Here is a 21929-nt window from a genome sequence, read left to right as displayed (position 1 = left end):
AACAATAGTCTCTTCAGAACCATTGACACTAAATTTTTTATTAGAAGCCTACTAGGTATTTAAAAATACAGAAATATAATTTAATTGTGATTTATGTCACATCTGCTATGCTTTTAGATATGCCTTCAGCATGCCCCCAAATCTTGCCATTTCACAATACACAATAAAAGATTCATTAATTCATGTAGTCATTTAGTCAAAAAACTGAGTCCCATAGTATAAGACTCAGAGCTAAAAAAGACAGTGTTCCTGCACTAAAGACAAACAAAATAATGAAGTTTATTCTATAGATTCAGAAAATAACCATAAATGAGACACATTCCAGGTGTGGTAGTATTTTATAGGACAAATAACTTTTAGACAAGAATTTATTCATATGAAAAATAGTATTTAGTTTGCATTTTCATTTATCAATGTAATGAATGTACTTTTTACTCTTTCATGTAGCAAGCATTTTCTAGGCACTAGCTTGAGAAAAAAGAGCTATGGTTTCTGCTGTAATGAAGTTCCTACTCTAGAGGATTAGAGTGAAAGTATTCCATAAGTAGAAATAAGAACGTGCATCATGGAGCAGAGAGAATGGGTAAAAGTCTAGGGAGTGATCAAAGCATCCCCATTCAAATTCAGTTGACCAATTGTACTGATATGTGAATAAAAAATTGGCAACTCTTTTTGAGGAGCCTAGAAAGGTTACTTCAGGTATTCTATGAGGTTTTCAATGATATCTAAGCTATTTGGACTGTAATAGGTAGGCACTGAGTATTTGGTGTGAATTTTCAAGCAGGAAATCCACCAGTATAACTATCCACCAGGAAGATTAATCTGAAAAATGTGTAGAATGTTAAGTAGTTAGACAGTTTGAGGGAAAACAATTAGGAGAACTTATTTGTAACATAGATGAAGTGTAATGACACCCAGACTAAAGGGAAAGTGATGATGATGAAATCAACTGAGCAAGAAGTAGAACAAGTAGGTTCAGTAAGATAGAACTTAGATTGGGAGAAAGAAAATCATATAAAACATAGATGATTTGATAATTTCCAGCCTGGTAGGTAGGATAATGCAGATGTCATTCAAATAGTGAAGGAGACAAGAGAGAGCAGTTCCAGGGGCAATATTAATGTAAACTTGAAAAATATTTTCATTGAGGTTTTGCAAATGAAAATGATGCTGAGTGGTAGTTTAAAAGGGAAGCATCATTAGGGATAAAAAATTAGAAAACATTTACATGTGATAATAGCATCTTTTCCTTTAAACAATTTAGATTGTTAAGGAAGTCAAACCTGCCATAATTAGTTTTCACCTCTTTTTATAGCTATCCCTAAACTTTTAGTGACTCATTTGGATGAATGTGGAATTTTTCACAGAAGACATGCTTAAATCCTCTGTTTATTCTTAGATTCCTCATGTTTGTATATGATTCATAAAGGTAAAGATTATTGAAATTGTACAAATATGCTAATGACAGAGAAAGAATCAATTCTTGTCTCTAATGTTTTTAGTTTGAAGAGGGAATGTCCACTCAACAAGGATGTACAATTGTTTTTGCGATAATGTCTTCTCATCTATTTCCATTACCATACAAAAAGATAATGAGTTAGAAAATAAAAAACCTAACCTCAAAAATTAAGGCTCGAATAAAAACTGTAGCTTATGTTTAATTCCTTCGTAAGTTGGGAGAGAGACATATAAGGCTTATTGATACCCACCACATGCTTAGATGTGGAATGTTAGTGAATATCTTGGGGATTCTGTAATCTAAACTAAATGCTTAAAGTCAATTAATTGATGTTAGACACAGAGATCTGTTTTTATCCCTCTTTATCTTATTTCTGGGCCTTTCCATTCTCAACAGCTTGAGAAACTAAACCTTTCCTTAATAACTTGTTATTTGTGGTAAGTGATGAAACTTGGACAAAACTCAATTATTCTTTCATGTGTTTTTCTATTCTGGGGTGTTGTATATATCCCTAAAATTTACTTTTTCAGCATTTCCCAAATGAGAAACTAATCAAGGGGACTGTGATATCTTCCTTAGATTTCTGCTCAATTTATCAAAACACATTTCTCAAGCAATTATCAAACTAAAGAGTGCTCAACACTCTGCCTGATAATATAGGAAATGGGAAAAAAATCTGTCCTCAAGGCATTTATAATCATAATTACTACAACCTCTCTGTTTTTTCCTTACTCTCTCCCCAAACACACACACACATGCACACACACACACACACACGCATGCACACACACACACACACCAACAATCACACATGATTACACAATTAATTTTTTCTATCCTGTTCTCAAAGTCTCCATAGTTGTATCATAACAGAACATTGTATATAGATATTTGCTTGCTGTACTCTCTCCCATAAAATTCTGTGTTCATGAGATGATGCAGTTTATTTATCATTATAAAGGACCATATAGAGAGTAGTTACCTTAATTATTTGTTAGAGTAAATGTCATTGGAGACACTACTCACCTGCACTGAACTATTTATCTATATTAAACAGTTATTTTTATATTGTGGTATAGCAAAAGCAGATGGAATTCTATAAAAATAGATGTGAAGCTAGACCAAAGTAAGTAATAAAATGGTGGGGAATTCTATGAAAATAGGGGAAAGTGGAGTAGATGAAGGGGGGATTGAAGGAGAGGAGGAGGGACAAGAAAAGGGAGGAATGGTGGAATGAAATTTACTAAATTACCCTTTGTAAATATATGAATATACCACAATTAATTCCACTTTTATGTATATCTGAAAACACTAATTTTTAAAAATACAGAATAGATGAAGTTTTAAGGCATGAGTTTATTTCCTCATCTATTATATAATAGCACCATTATATTTGTAAATCATATTTGACGATTGATTTTCACCAGTGAATGAGTAGAAGTTGTGATAGCAAAGTACAAGCAGCTTTGTGAGAATAATATTCTTTTATATTCTTTCTCATTTGTGAGGGAATCATACTCCTTTCAACTTTCAACATTATGCCCATCATGATACTAATTTATCCATCTGTTGGCAAATCAAAATAAAATATAGTAGATATAAAAGGGATAGTATTGATAAAATTAATACCCTGATTTTCCTATTAAATGGTTATCATAAATATTCAGGGAATCACAAAATATTTTTAGGTTATGACTTTTAATTCTGAATTTTCTTACAATAATTTGAATGAAAATGGAGAACCCCCCTACATTGAGAGCCAAACCCACACCAGGAAGCTTAGATTTCCTTCTGCCGTTAATAATCTGTTATATTTTTTGTTCTGAGTATTTCTTCTAAGCTCCAGACCAGTGCACACAACTGATATATTTTCTTCATTTCTTTACTCAATGCATAGCTCAATCCTTTCTATTTACTTCCAAAATATCATTTGGTTCAATCTACTTTCCATTTCAACCCAGTCCTCCCCAATTCAAGCTAGCATCATACCTCATCTGAGTTCCCATAATATTTTCTACTTATTTCCCCTGCTTTCATTCCAGAGTTTCTCCAATCCATTCTTCCTTCTGCAGTCATTAATAACCAGGACTTAGCACAAGCCATGGACAATAGGAAGTGCTCAATAAAAAGTACATCACAGAGTGAACATATTTGATAAGTGTGGCAACTATTCAGAACCCATTCAGAAACAATGAATTAGATATTTTAATTAATCATTTTCAGTCTATAATCAATCCCACATGCAAAATGCCTTGCTTTAAGAAAAACAATTTGGTTGCTGGTTTAATACAAACATACATAATCTGTACCTACCAAGTGGCTTTTAAATATAAATATTTACTGATAATATTTATTAAAAACACCTCCAAGAGGAAGACAAATAAATAATTTTTAAATGACCTATGTCACCTTTCAAATACTCTGTCATAAAGGTCAGTTTTAGTTATGTGCACTATGTTCCATTTTGAAATATCTCTCATATATTCAAAACCACACTAGGAATTATGTAGAATGAATTATATGACTCAAACATGTGTTTTATAACTAAGATCATGTTATAAAAGAGCAAGCATGCTATGGACAAGAGCTTCCTTTTTTATTAGAGAAAGTCCAATTTGTTTTTTTTTTTTTTTTTATCAAATTTAAGTAAATGGAGAGAAAAACAGCTCTTAAATATTCTGTTATTTTCCCTGAAGTTCTCATGAATGATTTAGAAACCAAGAAGGAATGAATAAATCTGTGAACCTAAAGAGGGCTAACTCGATTTTTAACAATGTTAAAACCTATTCACTTTGCAAAGTTGTGTACTTTATAAAAACAGTTTTCTTAACACTATTCATTTGCCTTTAGAGAATGGTGGAATACATTTATGCCCCACCTAAAGGCATTCAAATTATTAAACAAGTGTCTACTTCAAGAATATGTCTAAGGCCAGATTTAGTATGAAGCCCCCAGTTTCATATTCCTATAGGCAGAAATGTAACATATATTTTTTTTTTATTTTGAAACTACATTGAATCTCTGCTTGAAATTTAAGAATATATGATTTGTGAAGTTTTTTGTCCCCTCTCCCCCACCCCAGGGCATCATTTCATGGGAAAGAAAGGGAAAAAAAAAAGCTAGCAATACCTTTTTAAACTATGTGGTACTTGGAAAACTTCATAATGAATTCCTTTGGTGTCTACTATTATTGTTTGGTGTGCATTATTAGTGATAATTATGAACATATATATCACAAATGTGAATAAGATAAACACATCCAAAGGAAATTTCTTTGTAATTTGATATTAGGTAAATGTCTCATTAAAATAAATTGCTACTGTACATGATTTTCGTTTAGTTCATCAGCAGGATGTCTGCTTTGGAAAAGAAATGGTCTAATTCTAGTTTTAGAAGGAATTCTTATTATTCTTTTATGGCAAACATTATAAGGAACAGATGTAGAATTGTACCAATGAACATATCTACTATTATACCTCGTAGGAAAAAGAGAACATTAGATGAAATCTAAGAAGACCAACTCCTAATTCTAGTACCTGTGACAAACTTAACAAAAGCATGCATATGATTTCAGCATTTATTAATGGGATACAATAAATGTTTACTGAAATGAAAGCACAATAAGTCTAGGAGAAAGAAGAGGCTAAAGAGATGCTTTTTATTTCTGTTTGTTCACTTACAAAGACTGCTCCTCTTTAGTTTGATTTATTTTGTGAATTTCTAGTAAAGGATCTGCAGGTCCACAGCTAGAAGGTGAATCTGTAATACGATTCAAATTTGGAGACATAGTGTATATGGTGAAAAGTAGAAAACACTCCTTCATTACAACTTTATCTCCAGCTACAAAGTCTAATATATACATTAATGACACTAAGTAGAAGTATTTTATATACACCCTATTTTGAGGAGGATCACTTAGCTCCTTTTTCAGCTCATATAGGACCTGCAGCAAGAAGGAATATTTAGAGTGACTACATCAGAGTTTGTCCCACAAAGAAGTCAGAAATCCATTCCCTCTTACTAGGAGTTAGAGCTAACTCAGTTTGCAAGTAGGAGGTGACAAAAGAGCAAGTTGCAACAGTAGAGGGGAGAAGAAGATGTGGAGGTATTTCAGACATTCCCTCTGTGCTGGGATGTTCCACTTGATCTTGGAGTTAATGAATAGGCCCAATTCTTGTTCTCCTCTTTCTGATCCTTTCTGCCTTGATTCTGATTGCTGCAATTCTCAACCTTTCCTAAAATTTATCATTTCCTCATAAAAATGTACAATTATTGTATAATAATCAAAAAACATTTTAATGTTTGAGGAAATGGAAAGGTTAGCTACCCTGATTTGATAATTGCACACTGTATACATATATCATATAATTATATTATACCCCATAAATATGTAAAATTCAAATAATAAGTATAAAGAATATTAAAAGAATGTTTCACATCTAAACAAATGATTGCCATGTTTTTGAATCATGTTTCACTTTTTTCTCATCTTCCTGCTTTATGTATATAAATATATGAAAATATATACATACACATATGTATATATTACTAATTTTTCCACTCTTGCCCCTCTTTTGTTCTTTCCAACTCATGAATTTCCAAATTTTAGCCATATTTTAGTCTTTATGAATGTCCTCATCAGATGCTCAGTCAGTATCAGAAGGTCTTCCATCAGGGCAGAATTACCCAATCTATGGATGAACTAAACTGTATCCTGTCCCTGTGCCTTATTGTATCCCATGGGTATTTACCCATATGTGTTGCTTCCTAACAAAAATTCATTATCTTATGAAATTTGATAGTTACTTTCTGATGCATATTAAGATCTCTGAAGACAGCCTGGTGACTGTCTGCCAGTTTCACAACTCTCCACAGGTTCATTTTATTACATGTTTTTACTTGCTCAGTCTGTAAACTGAGGTAATGATTGATCTCTCAAAATAATTTCCTAGCAGAGTTACAGAAAAACTCTTGGACTGAATTCTTCATACATATACTTGTTCATTGAAGATTCATTTTTCTTTACTTTATTTCCCTCTGTCTTTATCTTTTCTCCCAATCATATTTTGTCTCTCCTATTTTTCTCTTTTTCCCTTAGTTTGTACATTTTTGCCAGTTCTTTATCTCCTACAATGCTCATTCAATTTGTCATTTTACGATTTCTCATAACTGTTTCTTAGCTCATTCCTTTTCCTTTTCTTCATCTGTCACATTTTATTTTCCATTTGCTGTGTTTCTATACAGTTTTGGAAATTTTTACAAATAATACTTTTCAAAAATTTATGAAAAAAAATTTTGTATAAAAGATACATTTCTTTTTTTTTTCATATCCTTCCCTCTCTAAAAATGTAGCAGTTCCTTCCTTGCCTATATTTCCTCTTTCACCCAGTTTGACCAGACATGATGGACTTAGATATATAATAGTGTCACTTTCTGCAATTTAGAAGCACATCTTAATTTAAAAACCATGAAAGAAGTTAAGAATAATGCAGTCATTCTTAAAAAAAAGTACTCCTCCTACTCCCCTGTCCTCTTCACATTTCTAGCTTACATTTCTTTTATAATCTGTTTTGTACACCTTCTTTCATTCCTTCCCCCACCCCCCTGAGATTCAAGGCTTAGGGTAGAACTCTGGGCTTTTATGTTTTGAAAAATCTCCTAGGGGAGTCTGATATGCATTCCTTATTAAGAATGAATGTTTTAATATTGGAATCAAAACACAAAAAGCTTTCTAACTATGATGGATAATCCAATAGATTTAATTATGATTTTCTTTCTTTCTAAAACTAAGACTAGATGTTAATTGCCAGAGAAATAGATAAGGATACCTATGACAACAGTATATTAATATTATATCAAAGCTTAAAAGTTTCATTGGTAATGAATAATTCAGTGCTTACAATATTTAAAAGCTATAGAATTAAATTTAATTTTTGCTTTTCACTGTATGAACAAAGCTGATTGAGATTTTACGTTTACTTTTGTAAATCAAATGCTATCTATTTTCTGGCTCAGAGGCTAACTATAAAACACCACATGCAAATTTTTACTTCCTGTTTTGTTCCATTATTTTGCTTCCTTATGTTTTATCACTGAAAATTCTCTCCCAGTAGACAATATACTATAAATGTTTCTCCTGGTTACTAAATCTCCCACAAATGCAGTAGAATATTTAGTGGGCTCTTCTTTCACAAAATTAAAAAAAAAAAAATCTAAAGGCCTAATTTTGGATTCTATATAAATGAGATTTAGATCTAACAATTTTAAGTTATTGCTTCATTCTGAGCTATTCAATTCTCTCTGTTATCTGAGTAACAGAAATAATAAAACTCTTGTTGGCTGTACAATTGGGTCATGAAAGCCACCATAGCGATCAGCCACAATGTAAAAGGCTAAGATCAAAAATACAGTGCAAGGAGGCCAAGATAAAAATTCTGAAGCAGCTTTAGTTTATAGCCTTGTAACCAGCAATAAGAATTCCTTGATTATTTAACAAAGACTCTTAGGCATTTTCTCTATCACCTTATTACTAGTAGTGGTGCTCCTGGACCAGCAGTATCATCATCCCCTTGGAACTTGTTAGAAATACAGAATTTCAGCCACTCTACAGAACTATTAAATCATAATCTGCAATTTAAAAAGATTTTAAAGATATTATTGTGCACAGTAAAGTTTGAAGGTCAACTATCTAATTTGTGCCCCATGCATTTTTAAAAGTATGAGTTAATCATTGTAAATATTGGACAACATTGAGGTCACTCATTTGAGCCCTCTTTCCCTTCTCTAACCTTCTCAATGACTTCTGTGTTTTAAGCAGTTTTCTCCATTTCAGCAGTCACTCATGCTTGCATGATCCAGTATACTCAAAGCCCCTTCAATTCTTTCTTAACAGTTCATATTATTTCTAGCCTTTCCTTTTTGTTCCATTGTCAAATCTAGTATTAGTCCTAATTATCATCTACAAGACTCCTGTCCTAGCTATTTTGCATGTTTCCCTGCCTTGATATTAGTCTGCACTGTGCCTCAGAATTATACAGAAGCACAGCTCTAAACTTTATACTCCCATATTTAAAAACTGAGTTGTTATCTATTGAATTCAAATTAGCTATAAAGGCCTTAATAAAAATCAAAGTCCTCTCTGCCAGGCTGCAGTATATACCCACAGCTGAACCTTTCCTTAAACTCATGCTCTCATACACTGACATCAAATTCTACTGTATACTCCTGATTAAATCACAGAGATTGAACACCATAGGTCTCCACTTTAGCCATCCTCTTGCTGCCCCTGAACCTCCATGTGCCTAAGTCCTTCCCATTCTTTAAATTTCATAATTTCCCAGAAGTCTTTCCTGTTCATCTTCCTACTGAGATTCTCCCCCTTCTGATCTACTGTTTATGGTATACTTTCTCTATCCTACTGTACATAATTTAATAAATTATCATTCACCACCGTGTCTAATCAACTAGATTATATACTGCCTAAAACCTAGAGAATTATGCTGATATTTTTAAATCTCTAGGAGGCCCAATGAGAGGTATTAATGTTACTGGCAGCCAACTAGGGAGCCTGTCTGGATCCTGGGCTGGCCAGATTTGATACTCTGCCTACCTAAGAAAGAGGTGAACAGAGAAGAAAAGAAAATTAACTTTATGTAGTTTAATCAAACTGGGGAGAAGCAGTTAGATTGCTTCTCCACTGGTGGGTCCCACAGAAGCAGTTATAATTACAATTTATAGAAACAAATATCAGGTGAAATACATATATAGATTTAGTTAGCCAAAGAACATGTCACTCTCTGCTTCCTTGCTGTCTGTCCTCAGCAAGAAGTAAAAGCAGTTATCAGGAAATGGATTTTAATTTCAAAGTGCTCTATTTCATTAATACAAATAATGCCATGTGGATAATGAGATTGAACTTCCTTCCTTCTCTCTCTCCTTTCCTTTCTTCCCTTTTTCCTCCATTCTTTTCTCTCTTCTTACCTTCCCTAGTTCCTTTATTAACAGATTCATTTATACACTCAACAGATATTTACTGAAACTTCCCATATACCAGGTACAGTATTGTACTAAGAAGTAAGACACAATTGTAAGACAAAATAACTGACCTCAAGGAATTCATGATATAATAGGAATATAAACACAGTTTTTTATGACTGATACCCCTGTTACTAAGCAGTAACTCTCACATGCAACTCTGAAGTAGACAAAATGTAAAGACTAGGATATAACCAATGGACCAAAGTCAATTGGGAGCAAGGAAATATCACATATTTACTAGAACACATCTCATGATAATGGTCAAAACAGCTTGTGAAGGGTTCAATAACTATGCATACTTTTTATTTGTTGTAAGGTACCATGTCCTTGACATTCTATTTGTTGATCTGTGGAATCTTTTAATTGCTAGATATATGATACAAAAGTTCCAATATTAAAATAATAATATTATATGAAAATGGTAAAAAAAAATAATGCCAAGAAGTTATGTGGAGTGAGAGTATAAGGGAGACTTGACTCTGTCCTACAAAATTATGTATTTATTTATTTATTTATTTGTTAAGCATGTCCTGGGGGATATGAACTTCATACTGCACCAAGGAGTAGAGGAATATAAGAATATTCAATAATTTTCCTTATATCTGATAGAACATTCTCCATATTTTATTATTATTTCAATAATATAAGGATTTGGACACAATTTAAATATGAAGGTATCTCAAGTTCTTAAGTACCATTTCATTTCTAAATTTCGGATTACTCATGTGTTATTTTAATTGCCTTATAAATTCTGTTATGTTTTTCAAAAAGGTAAATCAGGAGGGATTGTTGTTTTTATGTACTGGTAAGAAGGCATTTTCATTTATATGTGTACTTGGTTTTAATAGTCTCTCTTTTAGTGAAACAATATTTCTGACACGTTACTCTTGAAATTTCATTCACGATAAAAAAGTAGAAGATATTTAAATTGACCCTGTCAATGACTCATAAAATTGTTCTGGTGGCTATAGACTATTTTAAAATTTATTATTTTACCTTAGAGGTTTTTTGATGGGCCATCCCTGAAAGAAATTAATTCTCAGCTTTATGTGACCTTATAATGCAAGATAACATACATAAGTTATAAACAGTTAATTTGACACAATTATAAACAGAATTTGACACAAATTTCTTTTTAATATAGTAATTTGTTATATTTTAAAGTCTCTAGAGTTTTTTTAATACTATGGCTAAACTATGTTTATTCTTTTTTAACCTCTCATATCGACAATCACTTGGAAAACTAAATACTTGGTTTGTATTTAAATTTTACAACACTTCATAGACTATTAACCATGGAACATCTTTGTGGGGACAAGAAATCGAATTTGCTCTTGAAAAGTTTTCCAACTAATTGAATTGTAGGACATTATAACATTCTCTCACTGACAAGCTTACAAAAATAAAAACTGGAGCTGAACTGAGAGGGCACTTTTTTACTAACACATAAAAGGTGTCTTTCTGTCTTGTATTCTTTGGATGTGGGCATGTCAGTTTCATAGAACAACTTTCACATGGAGCTTTTATATTTCTTTCTCTCCCAGTACAACTGCATGTGGTAACACATTGTTTAATCTTTTCTCAAATAAAAGGATGTGGGGCTTCATTTTTGTTTCGCCTTTTTGGGTATCTTACAGGAACTCCAGGATGGCATTGGGCAGAGGCAAACTGTTGTCAGAACCCTGAATGCAACTGGAGAAGAAATAATTCAACAGTCCTCCAAAACAGATGCCAGTATTCTGCAGGAAAAATTGGGAAGCCTGAATCTACGGTGGCAGGAGGTCTGCAAACAGCTGGCAGAAAGAAAAAAGAGGTAGGGTGATACATAAAATAGGAATGCTAAATTTTAAACAGAGTGATTTAACCTGTCCTTTAAAAAAGATTTCATGAATTCTAGATAGGGCAGGGGCGGGGAGGGGAAGGGAGTGGACAGGGAATTAGCAAGGATGGTGGAATGTGATAGAGATCATTATCCAAAGTACATGTATGAAGACATGAAATGATGTCAACATACTTTATATACAACCAGAGATATGAAAAATTGTGCTGTATATGTGTAATAAAATTGTAATGCATTCCACAGTCATTTATTTTTAAAAAATTAATAAAAAAAAGAAAAAAGATTTCATGAAAGAAGGTTATAAGCAATATTTACTTTAGGTTTCACTACATTTGTTAGTACATTCTTGAAAAGGTGTTTAGGCCAAAAGTGTTGAAATCTAAATGAAAAACAAAACCCCCCAAAATTATTGTTGCTTTCAATCATCATTTAACTTTACCTTGGAGTGTATTGAAGGGTTTGAAAGCCAAATGAATGCTACTGCAGTTGCATAGATATTTTATAAATGCAATGTTGTATTATGCTTCCAGTTGTTTATGCTAATGTTTCTTATTTCATAAAGGAGAAATTGGCCTTTATTTACCAAATGAGACTATTGTTATGAACAATGAAAACAGTTCTATTGCCAAGCCCTTGCATCCTCCCTATCATGTTCATAATAGGTGAATTTTAATATGCAAGACTAAGATACCTCGTTGCTGAACATCTTTGGTTAAGATGTGTTAGAAAGAAGGTTTTGGAATTATATTCATTGCCTTTTCCTGCCTCTTCTTGCCATTTTTGCTTATGTTGCATTATTTGAAAAGTAGATATTGTTCATATTCTTATATGAAACAAACATATAGTTGACCTACACACACACACACACACACACACACACACATACACACAAAGTTTGCCAAAGTTAAATACTAATAGCATCATCTAAATATATATTTTATGTTATATCTGGGTATAGAAAATATTCTTTTTTTTAACTACATAAAATAAAGACCCAAACTTGGTAACTAAACTTCTTTCTTGGAAATTCATACATATTTTTTCCTAGATTGAAATCCTTCTATTAATTGTACAAGTATTCCATTATTTGAATAACTAATATGTTTATATGATGAACAGTTTTAAACCTGTGTAATGTCATTTCTGAACTAGGCTCAATCAGGTGTAAAGTAAGAAATGAAAATATTTAGAAAAATTGAATATAATTGTATAAAAATATGTATCTTTAATATATAAAGTTGATTAAATTGGAAGATTGATTTTCTTTAATATGTATAAAGTTGTTTCTCATTTTTAAATATTTACTACATAGTATTTGAATAGAGCATACTACTATTTCCTCTGATAACTCTCACCTGAATTTTTAAAATGTTGTTATATGTCATTGACTCTTTTTATTAGTGCATATTAATTATACAAAATGTTGAGCTTCAAGTTGGCATATGTGTATATGCATAAAACAGTTTGATAAGTTTCAATCCTATGTCATTGGTTTCTAAATGCAAGTTTTAATTTATGAATAAAGACGAGACAATATGCCTATTTTACCAAATAGGCTCTAGAAATTTAGATCCTCCTAATTTTATAAGAAAAAGGTATACGCTGACTCTATTGTGAAAAATTATCCAAATTGTAGGTCAATTACACGAGGGATTTGGCTATAATAATTGGTTAGAAATTCTCTCCTATTTAAATGTTTTGACCTACATTAAATATTGCACTTTTGTGCTTTAAAAAGTCAAGATCAGCTTCCTTGAGGTTTTTGTTTTTAAACTCAGCTTTTAAAGTTGTCTACTTTGTGCTACATTTTAAAAATAAATGTTAGCATATTTAAATTTCCACTGAGATCAGTTTTGTGGCCTCAGGATTTTTATATCATTTAAAGTTTTATGAAGAGTAAAAATGTAATAAAACATAAATGTCAATTCTCCCAATGTACTCACAGCTATTTCCATGTGTCCAAAAGCAACCCAAGTATAAATAAATAAAATAATATTTCATAAAGAATATGTTAGCCTAACAATTGTGAGAGGGCTATAATCATGAAACTATTGTTAATCAATGGCATGAATTCAGTGCTATTCAAGTAGATGATAGAAGAAAAGAGAAATTATTTACTGCACAGGTAAAATATTTGATACGATTTGACCTGCCAAAAGTGCTCTTCATTTGTAATGGTACTTATATACAGCTGCTAGAAATATTTAACATATCTTAGTCCATAGGCATACATGAAAGAAAGTGGGTAACTTAAGCAAAAAGTCTACAAAAACTATTTGGAGCCATTTTAGCTACACAACTTTTACCCTATCTCAGTGAGAATGCAGCATATCAGAACTAGAAAGAAAATTTTCAGAAATATTTAAATACCATTGGACATTCATCAATGTTATCCTATGATGGAAGCAAATGAAGTATAAAATATAGTCAATTAGCTGTGCAATTTAAGACAGAAAATTCACTTGCTTCAATTACATAGTAGAGTTACTGGATAAAATCTACATGTTTAGATATGATAGTAATGAGTTCAGTGATGTTTTTCCACCAAAGTAATCTTCATAACAAGGAGATACAAATGAAAACCTATCAGATATAAAGGGAAGTCTTAAGTTCAAAGAAAGCAAACCTGTGTACAAAAGTTCTTTAGCTTGGTTCCATGTATAAAATTAAAGGGGTGCCATGATTGTGAATACATAAAAAAAATTACCTCTTTGTTTTCACTAATCTCATTGAATCACAGTAATAGTAGCAAAACTTTTAAAATCCTGATATTTTCATATCATATTATAGTTGTATATATCTCAAATATTGTTCATGCTTTTAAAATTTATATTATTACTGTAAAAATTTATGAGGAATAGTGTGATAATGAGATACATATAGAGAGTGTATAATGACTATATCACTGTAGTTAATTTTTCTAACTCCTTGAACCTTTTTCAGAAATTTTTGTTAACACATAATAATTATACATATTTATGGGGTAGAGTGTGATATTTTCATACATTGTATACAATATATAATAATCAAATCTTCTAGTTATTCATAAAATATATAATAGGATATTGTGAACTATAGTCATCCTATTATGAGTAATACTTATAATCTCTAACTATAACTACTTAAAAATGCAGGAGTTATTTGATCTTCCCCAAGTTTCTATTGTTTAATGTGTTTATGAAACAGTGCATTTATTACTATAACATAAATTTGTTTTAGATTTAAAAACATATAGATTTAACAACATTACTCCAAGGAGTCCTAGTGTTTGCCAAATTGTCAAATTACCTAATTCTGACATGATACTTACCAAAGGGGCCCAAGACATAAAAACAATAATTTTAAATATTTCCACCCAGCTGTCTGTTTATTTGCTTAGAGCCTTACTCTATCTTAGTATAATTTCAGTCAATTTGATATGTAGTTACATATTCAAACACTCCTTTTTTCTGGGATGTTCTAGAAGATATACTGGGCAAGTGAATGTGGGAAGACAGACTTTCAGGTAGTGGATTGCTGACAACATAATGCAGAGTACTTAGGATAATGTCAGTTGATAAAAGATTAAATTAGAGAGGGAAGCAAGAAGCTGGTGAATGGAATTCCTAAATTGAGGATTCTCTGTATTATAAATCTTAGCAATAAAAACATTATTGCAACAACTGATAGTTCCTTCTCATTTTAAACAAATGCAATATGGCTTCCTTCATTTCACAAATAAGGTAATTATTGTGGTAACATACATCGAGGAACAATGCTTTAAATTGAAATGTTAGCTTATTATTGAATTCATTTTCCCTAATTTTTAATAAAAAATTTCAAGTATATAGTGAAGTTGAAAAATAGCTTAATGAATATCCATATACTTTCCTCTCCTCCTTCTAAATTCTTTGAGTGAATACTTATTGACATTTCACCATATATATTTGCAAGTTATAAACACCATTATACTTAACCCATTAAGTACTTCATCATGAATCACCTTGGAAAATAGGTGTGCTATATATAGCCATGTTTGTTTATGAAGATAATGCTATATTTTTACTTAATGTCCTGTCCATATTCAGATTTCTCCAATATGTCAAACCTGTATTTGTCTTTTTTTTTATTATTATTATTTCTAACCACCATTTGACTCAGCTATTCCTCTCCTCGGTCTATACCCAAAGTACTTAAAAACAGCATACTACAGGGACACAGCCACATCAATGTTTATAGCAGCACAATTCACAATAGCTAAACTGTGCAGCCAACCTAGATGCTCTTCAGTGGATGAATGGATAAAAAAAAATGTGGTATATATACACAATGGAATTTTACTCAGCAATAAAAGAGAATAAAATCATGGCATTTGCAGGTAAACAGATGGCATTGGAGAAAAATAATGCTAAGTGAAGTTAGCCAATCCCCCCAAAACAAATGCTGAATGTTTTCTCTGATATAAGGTGACTGTCCTATAATGGGGTAGGGGAGGAACATGGGAGGAATAGAGGTACTCTAGATAGGGCAGAGGGGTAGGAGGGGAAGGGAGGGGGCAAGGGGTTAGTAATGATGGTGGAATGTGATAGACATCACTATCCGAAGTACATGTATGAAGACATGAATTAGTGTGAACATAGTTTATATACAGAGATATGAAAAATTGTGCTCTATATGTGTAATAAGAATTGTAATTCATTCCACTGTCATGTATTTAAAAACTAAAATCAATAAAAAATAGCTCTCTCACATCTTATACCAAAATTAACATTTGAAAAATATTGGTTCCTTCAAAAAATACCCCTCTTTGGCTTTATCTGTCTTTCCCCCCTCATGTTATCATTTAGCTCATTCTCTGTTTCTGACTTTCTTATAAACTGGGAGTTAAGTCTAGACAAGACTTGAAAAAATGCAAGTCAAACTTTTTTGTGAGACTACTTCATATGAGGGCTGGGGTTTTAGCTCCGTGGTGAAGAGGCACAGGGTTCTATCCTCAGCACCACATAAAATAAATAAAATAAAGGTATTGTGTCCATCTACAACTAAAAATATTTTTTAAGAAATAAAATACTTTTTTAAAAAAGAATACTTCATATGAGATACCATATACTTGATGTTATATCACCTACAGAGATGCATAATGTGCGGTGGTCTCATTCTAAATACTGCTAAATTTTATCACTCAGTTAAGTGTATGAACATCAAATTTTGCATTGTCAAATTGTATTTTTCTTTGAAATTAATATATCATCCAACAGCATTAGTATCCATTTCAAACCACTTTTTAACCTAGCTGTTACATTTGAGGCTTGCAAACTGATGGTTTTCCTAATTCTGACATGATCCTATATTTACCAGCGGACTTGGCTCTGTTTAAAAAAACTTTGTTTTCTACTGATGTCACTATGGACTCATAGATTCTTATTTATTCAGTGTTGTCATGAATTATTGTTATTATTCTTGGCCAGTGGGAGCTTAAAGCTTAAAGCTTAAAGCTTAAACCTTAAAGCTTCCTGCTCAATTGTCCCAAGCTCACCTTGAATTTTCCCTGCCCCAGATTTGGAATTAACCATTTTTCCACATATCTATGGTTTTGTTTAGGGGCAAGTCATATGTAGAAACTGAGATATAAGAAGTATCCCCTTCTCAAAGGAATATTGGCACCTTTTTGGCAAGAAGTTCCAGGTGAAATAGTTTTATATTACTTTTTTTAAAAATTTATTTATTTACTCTAATTTGTTATACATGACAGAATGCATTTCAATTCATAGTACACATATAGAGCACAATTTTTCATGTCTCTGGTTGTTCACAAAGTAGAGTCACACCATTTTGTCTTTATACATGTACTTAGGGTAATGATGTCCATTTCATTCCTCCATCTTTCCTAACCCCATGTTTTTATAATTCCTTTGCAAGGACATTTAAAAAATCTCTTTTGGAGTATATAGAAGTTCAAAGTAAGGCTAGGCATACTTAAAAGCCCTTCTGATGTAAGACTTAATGTTTAATCAGTAAGTTATTACTCATTTAAACCTCTTTACTTCAGAATTTTTGTACCAAAGTTTACCTGTATATGATCTATGTTAGTTTGCCAAGCAAATTAACAGTATAAATAAGATAATTCGAGGCACTCCTAAATGTACTTAAGGGAATAAATAGTTGCTTAAAGACTTTAGTTCATCGTCTGCATGCAAATGGATTCTGTTAATTAGAAATGAGCCTTATCTAATTCATTAAAGTGGGCCTAGTAGGACCTCTTCTTGAAAATCTCCATTAGCAATTCATATGACTATGCACACTGTTTGTAAGACAACTGTTTTCTCTTAAGTGTGCCTTAATTTTGGCTCCTCACTATTTTAGGCTCCTCTAGCCAAATAGCTTTCAATTTTCAGCTTCAACCAACAGCTTTTCGGATAACCTTAGTTCCTAAAAAATTAAAAGACAAAATTTTAATATGATTCAGAATCTCCTCACAGTGTGTGCCAACTTTTAAATGTATCTGGCTTATGTATATAAACCAGAGCTAAAAGTCTGATCATAAATTCACACTCTACCTTCAGGATGTCTCCAGTTCCAAATCCAGTCCCCTTGCTTTATCTATACTTGAACTTCCCTAGTTTCTCATCATACTTTGTTTGACCTTGACTTTCTTTTAATTCACCCAAGTTTGGAAAATGAGTGCACACAAGTTGAATCTAGCTTGAATGCATGTAATTTTTTTTTGAGCAGGCACTGTGTTGAAATAATTGGCAACATTTAAAAATTGAGGGCATTCATATTTTTTAAATGTGGATTTTGGTCTTCTTTTGTAAATTCAGATCAGGTTACTAGGTACTCATTTCTACATTCTCTAGGCACCATCAGCTGCAACTGAGTAGCAGATGTTTCAGACTCTTTCTACTCAAAGTGTGGTTTCTGGTCCAGTGCACACATATCAGCAGGGAATTGCTAAGAAGTGCAGAATCTAATAAATCACAATCAGTAGCTTAACAAGATTTCTAGGTAATTCTTCGTACACTGAAGTTTGAGAAGCACTGCTTTGGATAAGCAAGCATCCTTTTCAGTTTATTCCTCTTTGTTCATTTATGTTATTTGCTTTCCTATAGACAGCTGACTTTGTAATACCTCATACAAACTCTTGGATTCTGATTATAGGGGTGGAAGTGATGGTGCTGTTGATAACTCTAAATATTGCCAGGCACTTTATATTTTAGATCACATAATCCTTATAACAACACTCTGTAAGTATTAGACGGCTTTCAGTTTTACAGAAGAATGATGGGTGCACAAACTGGTGAAGCTCCTTGTCCAGGATCATACATCTAGCAAGTGTTTGAACTGAGATGCAGGCCCAAACAATCTGTAGAATCTGTTCTGACCTATCTTTCCAAACACATTTTCTGCCATTCCCACTATTTCAGCTTATATCTGAAGCATAAAATTATTTGTAGTTTCTGTCCTTCAGCTTTTGGAAGAAACAAAACAAAACAAAAACAAACAAACATTTATTTTGGTTTAATTATCATTCATCTTCTTTTTTCCTGAAAATCCTAAGTAACCTTCCAAATCCAAATTAAGTGCTCTATGAACGTGATATTCTCAAGAGAAGCGTTTGTTCTCTTATTTGTGTTCCTTCTTGTATAGCACTCAAAAACATTTTACATGTCTATCATTTATCATACCTATTTATATACTTTCCCCGTAGCAGATTGAAATCTTTATGAGGACAAGGTAGTATCTTATGCCTATGACCCACAGTACTTAGCAGAAAGCCTGATACATTTGTAAATGGCCAATAAATGTTTTCTTAAATCAAATAATAATAATTTTATTCATATTCAAATTAAACCAAACATGTAAATCTTTACAGTTGACATTGTTACATAGGTTAAAAATAGAACTACAGATCCAGAACCAAATTTTATGTTGTTATAATGTTATCACATTTCCATGGATACATTTTCAATTCTATAATTTGGACTCATTCCTTTCTAATCTTAAAAAATTGGAAGGAGTTTGGTTAACAGTTAATATTTAGGTGTTCTCCAGAATTTAATATATTTAAGAGACAAGCAACTTCAATTTCCATTGCTACTTAGAGCAAAAAAGCAGCTCTTTGATTCAACATTTAGATGCAATCCTAATCACCAAAGAGCTATTTTTAGATTGATCACAGAGAATCATACAGACATTATTATCCACAGGTGTCTATGAAAAAGCTGGTCTCTTCCCATCTGTTCTCTGATGACTCTTGAAAAGCTTTCAAGGACATTCATAATTCTTCATCAAAAGACTTTGAAAAATTAGCTTCATAGTTAATCCTTTTATATCACATTTTATTTTTTGCAACTTGGCAAGTTCTAGCAAAACTGACCAACTGGAGCCAAATATGCTGTTGCATTGGCTGGTACTGACAATATCACTTTCTATAGATACACAAGTGAATATACTTTATCCATGGCCTTCCGTGAACTTTTATGTGGCTGGGAAAGTAAAAGTTAGGGAGACTTGTTAAGAAAAATCTCTGAGAATGGTATTCCAGGATAGGAGGATTCAAGTTAAGAATGAACAGGCATGCCAGAGAGAAAAAATGGCATGAACAAAAATCATTGACTACTTTGATGGACTACACACAGTTAATATAAATAAGCTCTCTTAAACAACTTTCATTTAATGTGCTCATCCAATTATCTTCAGCTCCATTTTCTGTGTAAAAACAGCCATTCCTATACCAAACATTATGACAGATACTATTAATCTATAGACGTTAGTGAAAAACTTTCAAGTAGTCTTTCCTGGTACAAAGTATATTGTCTCCACCATTTGAAAGCATGTTTACTAAAAGTCAGTAGTGTTTGGTTCCCAAATTATTTATACTAACTATTCTTGTTTTTCTAATTTTGATATTTAATTAAATATTGTGTAGACAATGGAATAGGAATGTATAGAGAATGAAAATACTAATTTGTATCAAAACTAGGTCAAATTGTTTTGGAAAACTTGATGAGGTGGTTAACAAAGCAATACAAATGTTAAGGTCAATGTAGGTGAGGTAAATGTTTAAGATTGGGGATGGGATAGAAATTGGAAAACATCTGGAAAGATTTTGCCTTCAGACTCTTTCCAGTGTCTCTAAATATAACTCCACTTAAAAAAAAAAACAAGCAAATCAAAAACTAAAAGTCATTGATGATGAAATGTAGAAGTATTTTATGCAAGATAAGATACATCGAACAGTCAGTAGTTCCTTACTCCAGGAAAAGTGTTGGACTTCACACCAAATAGTAGGTGAATGAATGACCATTTATATGTTTTAAGAAAAAAATTAAAATGTTTGGATATGTGTAAATGCCTTTATATAATCTCTCTAATTTAACTTAAAAAAATCTGTATATTCATCCTACTTGGGTTTAATAATGGGAGTTCTTTTGTGTATCTAAAGAGTACAAAGAAGTATGCTGTGGTGATAAATGAAGTAGTAAAGATGGATTGGGTCATGGAACATTTTAAATCTCAAAAGCTTTTTTTCCTATACTTAGATAAAATGATGTTAGAAAGATTTTAAATTGTTTATATCTGGACCCTCATAGGACCTTCTCTATGGTTGAGCTTAGTTGAAAAGAGAGTAAGACTGGTAAATAGGGTAGCTCAAGTTAAGGAGTTTTGTAGTATTTCAGGTTTAGGACAATGGGTGAGCAGAATTGAATTTGGAATTACTTTATAGCTTCAAGAAATACTTGGTAAATAAAAGTACAATAATTTGGTAACTGGTTACCAGATTGAAAAATAAATACATTACAAATATTTCTTTTTCAAATGTGTTTCACACTGTTTGCCATAGTTCTTCGCTATCATAGAGAGCAGATGAGGTTAATACAAGCAGAAATGGACTTTATAAGACAGATATAGACCTGATCTGATTTATAGACAAAGGGACAGAGTGAGTAAAAAGAAAGAGTACAGTAAACATAAGAATCCCTGAACACAGGAGTTGAGGAGAGTTTCAGAGGTTAAAAGATTCTGAAGCCACTAATGGCAAGAATTGAAGTAAAATGCCATTTCTGAAATGTTCTGTAACTTGTCAGTAGTTGCCCTTTATTAGTCAAGAAATGTGAGTGAAGATTAAAATCTTTTGCAAAGATTTGTTAAATTTTTGGACTAGATTTCAATCAGTATAACTCTCTGGAATATGTGGGGCCCTGAATTTTACTAGGATTATATTGTGAGAACCAAATTCTAACTTTATGAACCAATATAATGATTTTTTAATGATCAGATTCTATCCATGACAAAAAAAAAAGCTTGTTCCTCCTACTGATTTATTTGGCGTTTCCTTGCCAATTAACCTTTACACTAGACAGTGGAAAATAAGAATAATTGGAGTTGAAGTTGGCCAATTAAACAAACCTGCCAACTAAATGCTGGGTAATAATCACCTATGTTCCCACTTGTGTTTATTACCTTTGGAAGCATATAACATGGTACTTTTGTGTTTATATTTTTAATTTACCTTTTTTTTTCCCCTTGGGCAAATTACTCAGGTCATCTGAGACTCATTTTACTCATTTAAAACCAAGGATAATAATACATATTTAGAAAGATTGCTATAAG

The 21929-nt window shown here is 32.0% G+C and overlaps 1 protein-coding gene across 7 annotated transcripts in view; it reads left to right on the top strand.

The window, feature by feature from the left end:
• Dmd (dystrophin) overlaps nt 1-21929 on the top strand; it is a 2062171-nt gene that overhangs the window by 1190923 nt on the left and 849319 nt on the right. For all 7 annotated transcript variants that reach the window (XM_071606751.1, XM_071606753.1, XM_071606749.1 and 4 more), the window contains one exon: nt 11134-11309. In XM_071606751.1, the coding sequence (XP_071462852.1) occupies nt 11134-11309 (176 nt within the window). The remainder of the gene's footprint in view (nt 1-11133; nt 11310-21929) is intronic.

Source organism: Marmota flaviventris, chromosome X (assembly GCF_047511675.1).
Source record: "Marmota flaviventris isolate mMarFla1 chromosome X, mMarFla1.hap1, whole genome shotgun sequence".
Taxonomy (NCBI): Eukaryota; Metazoa; Chordata; class Mammalia; order Rodentia; family Sciuridae; genus Marmota; species Marmota flaviventris.
This window is presented reverse-complemented; position numbering and strand designations above follow the sequence as displayed.